This window comes from Pleurodeles waltl, chromosome 6 (genome assembly GCF_031143425.1).
Source record: "Pleurodeles waltl isolate 20211129_DDA chromosome 6, aPleWal1.hap1.20221129, whole genome shotgun sequence".
NCBI classification, from domain to species: Eukaryota; Metazoa; Chordata; class Amphibia; order Caudata; family Salamandridae; genus Pleurodeles; species Pleurodeles waltl.
This window is the reverse complement of record NC_090445.1, coordinates 1,386,537,787-1,386,543,288: the sequence shown is the minus strand read 5'-3', so window position 1 is coordinate 1,386,543,288 and position 5,502 is coordinate 1,386,537,787. Positions and strand designations below refer to the sequence as shown.

At 49.1% G+C, this 5,502-nt stretch overlaps 1 protein-coding gene across 1 annotated transcript; it reads left to right on the top strand.

The window, feature by feature from the left end:
• Nucleotides 1-3,890: 3,890 nt before the first annotated feature.
• LOC138301764 (putative nuclease HARBI1) lies at nt 3,891-4,997 on the top strand. The gene has a single exon (XM_069242271.1). The coding sequence runs from the start codon at nt 3,891-3,893 to the stop codon at nt 4,995-4,997; it is 1,107 nt and encodes a 368-aa protein (XP_069098372.1).
• The last annotated feature ends 505 nt before the right edge of the window (nt 4,998-5,502 follow it).

Below are 5,502 nucleotides of genomic sequence, written 5' to 3'. Positions count from 1 at the left end.
AATCACCCACACAACTCATGCTGCTACACAAACACATCACATACACAGAACAAACACACCACATCGCACATGTACAACACATACATGTGGAAGGGAAGCCAGGGGAAGATTTTAACCATCAACACCAACGGTGAAATGGTGCAGACATATTAATAAAATATATAATGGGATGTATAAATAACTATATACAAAACAGGGCCTACTAGCCAGTCTAATAGACCAGTGCCCCTGGCATACTGGGCAATGCCACTCAGCCCAACTTGACTCCTGACTGCAAAGTGGCCTTCACATGACAGAGGCCTTAATGGGGCATGTTGGTACCTCAAGTGTGATGGGGGTGGGGCGAGGTGGGGGCTTGGTTTTGGGAGGGTGGGTCCTTTGGTTTAGGCATGGGAGGATTTGGTTTTAAAATTTGACTTACGGGAGGGCCCTTGGTTTTGGCTTTGGGAGGGCTCTCCCTAGCTTTTGTAGCTTTTGTGTGGGTCAAAGTCTTTAGGTGGTAGGGACATGGGCAGTACCAGGGGGGCCATGGGATGACTGGGAGGTGGACGGACTGGGTCTGGGGAGGGTAGCAGGGTGCTTGGGGTAAACAGGGAATGGGCCAGTGGGAGGGACTAGGGCAAACTCATACAAAAATATTTTTGGGGAACCCAAGGGTGGTCATTGGAAAACATTTGGGAGTGGAGGGAGAGGGAGTGCTTGAGAGGTGTGTACGGGTATGTGCCTTGGGTGCTGGTGTATTGGTGGATGCCATGTGTGTGCTGGGTGTCTGTGGGGTAGGTGTGCCCGGGCATTTAGGTGTACTGGGAGGAGGGGGGAGGAGATGAAGGGAGATGCCAGGGTGAATTTGTGAGTGTCTGTTGGAGTGGTGTGTGCAGGTAAGGTGGATCTACTGCATGTGGGAGTGTTGATAGTTGTAGTGAGTGCATTTGCGGCAAATGGGGTGGATGTATGTGAGTCTGCTATTGTGGAGATGGTGGGCATGAGGGGACTGGTGGCTGGATCTGGGAGTGCTGATGTTGTGTTAGCAGGTTTGAGTGGTATAGTGTCTGTGAGGGAGGAGGTGGTGGGGAAGTCTGCGTAGGGAGTGGATGTTGTTGTGTCTCCATGTGTCTGTTCTATGTGAGCATGGCAGTGGTGTGACTTGTAGTGCCTGTGTTTGTCTTTGCAAACCATGTCTGTTGAGGTAGTGTGGGATTGGGCACAGGTAGCTGGAGGGGGGATGGAAGACAAAGGGACACTGGCTGCCATCAATGAGGAGTCCAGAGCCTGAAAAGATTTCTGCAGGCCAGTCAGGGCACTGTGAATGCCTTCCAGGTAGGCACTGTTATGCTGAATCTGTGATGCCACCCACTGGATGGCATTTACAATGGTTGCCTGCCCCACAGAGATGGACCTCAGGAGGTCAATAGCCTCCTCATTGAGGTCAGCAGGGATGACAGGGGCAGGGGCAGAGGTGTCTGTGTCAAAGGAGAAACCCTCCTCCTGGGTGAGGGGGCATGGGCAACGGGGTAGCTACAGGGAGGGCGGTGCTGGTAAGGGGGATGGCAGACCAGGATGAAGCCGGGCTAGTCCCACATGTGCCCACCACTGCCAGGGAGCGTCCATCGGAGGAGGAATCCATAGATGATGTTGTTGATATGGCCTCCCCTATGGCACTTTCCTTTCCCTTCATCCCACTGGTCCCCTCGGCTCTACTGGTCTCAGCCTCCTAGGACCCATGGGCTACAGCTTCCCCACTCACTGGTGCCCCTTCTCCTTTGCCTGATTATACTGATGCACACAAAGACAGTTGAGTAAAGGGAGGGCTTGAGAGAAAGAAAGGGTGCAATGGGTCAATAGCTACCCATCATTCACACAGAGTAACAACCTCAAATTCTGCTGATATGCCATGCCATTGTCTTTGAACTGACATGCACATCTTGCTGAAATCATAGGACAAACTGAAGCTATGCAGTGAAAACCTACTGATGTGGAAACATATTGCACACTTTGACAATGCACAGTAGCACAGTACTTGCCACACTACCATGCCCGTTTACATAGACATACCATGTGCTCCTTACCCATACGATTCCTGCTTGGCAAGGCAACATTATAAGAAATCCTTATACAATGTGTACAGTAATATCTTGGCCCCCAGCAGCCATCCATACATATAATATGAGGCAGCTGATTGAGAACTCACCAATTTCCTCAGTCACAGTGGCAGATAATTACTGATCTGATTGCAATGCTCTGACACCTCAGGTATACTGTTGCTAAAGGAAGGATCTGCTCACTCAAATGATGTGTAATGTGTCCTGACATACTCAAACATGGGAGTAAGTCCCCTCATGAGTCACTGTCTGCATGGCATTTGCAGACAACATCGAGAAACATTCCTTCCAGAGTAGGTCATACCCATAGTCAATGTGCAAGTACAAATTATCTACACCACATCTTCCCACTAGTAGGCCACCCACACCCATACATGCCTCCATTAGCCAGTTGTGAGTGTGTACTTACCCCCTTGTGGCTGCTGTGCTTCCTTTGAAGTACCCATCCACCTCAGGGTAGGCCACTGCCAAAATGTGGGCCATTAGGGGGGTCAGGGTCCGATGGGCACCCCTCTCTCATTGGGGGAACATCCCCAGCTGGGCCTCAGCAGTCTTCTGGGCCCAGCGTTTCAGGCCATCCCACTGATTTCTGCAGTGGGTGCTCTGCCGGGCATGGAACCCCCAGGGTCTGCACTTTCTTGGCAACAGCACGCCAAATCCCCTTCTTCTGATGGGTGCTGACCTGCATGGGTTACACAGATAGAAGGAGACAGTCATGGAGAGTGGCATCACGGCAACAACAGTGGATTCCACACATCAGACACATCCCATGACCACACAAAGGTGCATGTACGCCACTAATGCACCAAACCCTTTGCCATCTGCATGCATCCACTCAGTGTGAGTTGTCACCTTTCACCCCCACCACATTACAAGCAGACAGGACAGGAACATTTGACTCACCTGCTACTCTAGTGCCCCATACAACTATCCATACAGGGGTAGGACCCCCCTCTGCTAGCTTCTCAAGCTCCTCCTAGGTGAAGGCAGGGGCCCTATCTCCTGCGCGACATGGCATATTGGTTTCCAGAGTCAGAACACAGCAGAACACGCAGTGGAGGTCTTGCGTGCTAGATAGTCAGGGGTGAAGTGAGCTATGCAACAAAAAATGGCGGTCACGTCTGCCGCGCACATGACCATTACCGTCGGCAGTGATCATCATTGGCCCCAGTCTCCAATAGGCAACAATATTAGCCAATGAGGAGTTTCATGGCGGTTGAGACCGCCTACTACCATGATGACTAACGCCAGCAGAATTAGGTCACTTCCATATGTCCTGGGCTTGCAGGACAGATGGCTGCCATTTTACATTTATGCAGTCTATTGTAGGTGAATGATAAGTGTGTCATGGATGATTTAGTGAGATGTGCTCAGATGACTTATGTTCACACATGACAACATGGTACACACATTTGATATTCATGCATAGTGTTGTTGGACGTACAGATAACTATGACATGACATGTGCAGTCACTTGCTGCCTCATTGATGGGGTAACCATATCCATATGTTCAGATTTGACACACAGCTCATTACCTCTGGTACCAGGGTTTTGTTACATGGAAGTGTCAAATGGATTGTGTCTGGCAAACTGTCTGTCTGGGCCTGGAACTATCATCAACAATGGCATACAGGGACACTAAACATGGCCATAAGGATTCAGTGTACTTCAGCAGTATGTCCACACTACTCTTGTAATCTACGTGTATTGTGTTTGGTGGCTTGTGAACTGATGACATTAACTTGTGGCTATTCCTCTCTCTCATTCCTAGATTCTGTGCAATGGTGAGAATGAGACATGCACCTGTGTACCAGACCCTTGTCGATCTTGCTACCCTAGAAGAAAGACACATCACACAGAACTATTGTCTGAACCGTCAGACCATCATGGAACAGTGTAACCAGTTGGAGCCAGATCTCTTGTCTGCCATACATCAACCCTATGCCATATCTCCAACAGTGCACATGTTGTTGGTGCTACACTTCCTTGCCTCAGGCTCATTCCAGATCACCGTGGGCTTGGCAGCAGGGATGTCACAGCCCATGTTCAGTCATGTGTCGAAGGATGTGCTGTGTACTTTACTCAAACATCTGGACAGCTACATCAGGTTCCCCCAACGTGCGGATTTGTCTACTGTCAAAGCTGACTTCTATGATATAGCACATATCCCTCATGTGATAGGGGCCATAGATGGCACCCACATTGCTTTGGTACCTCCCAGGGCTAATGAACAAGTCTACAGGAACAAGAAAATGTTTTACTCCATAAATGTCCAGGTGGTATGTTTCACTGACCAGTATATCTCTCAAGGGATGGCCAAGTTTGGTACTGTGTATGACTCCTACATTCCGAGGAACAGCAATGTTTCACACATGATGGCACAGCTACAGAGAGAGAGAGGGCCTGGCTCATTGGTATGTCTCCAACTGTATGTGTGCATCTGTTATCTCACCTCTCTTGAATTACTTCCCTCCGTCACTATCAGTATTGTGATGTGTCTAATCTTTGTGCACACAGGTGAATCTGGCTATCCTAACCTGCCACGGCTGCTGACGCCAGTGAGATACCCCGCCACAGCTGAGGAAGACCGTTTCAAAGTGGCCCACGGCAGGATGAGGCGTGTCATCAAGAGGAGCTTTGGGCTACTGGTGGCCAGATTCTGGTGTCTACACATGTCAAGAGGTGCCTTGCTTTACAGACCACTAAAGGTCTGCCAGATAGTTGTTGCGTACTGCATGTTACACAATCTAGCCATGAGTCGTCACATCCCATTACTGGATGAGGAGGTGGCAGCTGGACATGTGGCGAATGATGGTGCCATAGATAGTGATGAGGAGGCAGATAATGAGGATGCAGCTGACACTAGAACAGAGTTGATCCAACAATACTTCCTATGACATGCAGGTATTTGTTTATGCTGCTGTATGTATACTGTACTCCTTTCTGCCTTGGGACATTGCTCCTCCTGATGTTTGCCATCAATGGAGGTGGCAAGTGCAGCTATCCCACTGTGTGGGTTGGTGGTTAACATGTTGGCCATCGGGAGAGGATTTACTGTTCTGATGTCAGAGCTATTTTTGATATGCTGTAGTCTAGCATCACATCTGCAATGACTTGGGCATGTTGTATGTTCCCAGTACTGCTATGTCAAGTGCAATTGAGCTGCCACACATATTGTGGTTAACAGTATTGCTACCTATCCTCACTGTACACAATGGACATTTATGGAACATAACTTTTACTGATAGTAGGACATGCCTTTAGTGGATAAATGTCAGCTGTGAGGGATGTACCATTGGAAATGCATGCCTGGTACATATGGGCCTGCCATGGTAGCATGTGCTAACATTCCACTTGCCTATTAGCGCTAGGGAGCTTGACAATGTACTGTATTTGTTTTGG

Excerpts from the sequence above, each read along its gene's own strand:
- LOC138301764 (XM_069242271.1), top strand. The coding sequence starts at position 3,891 with ATGAGACATGCACCTGTGTACCAGACCCTTGTCGATCTTGCTACCCTA.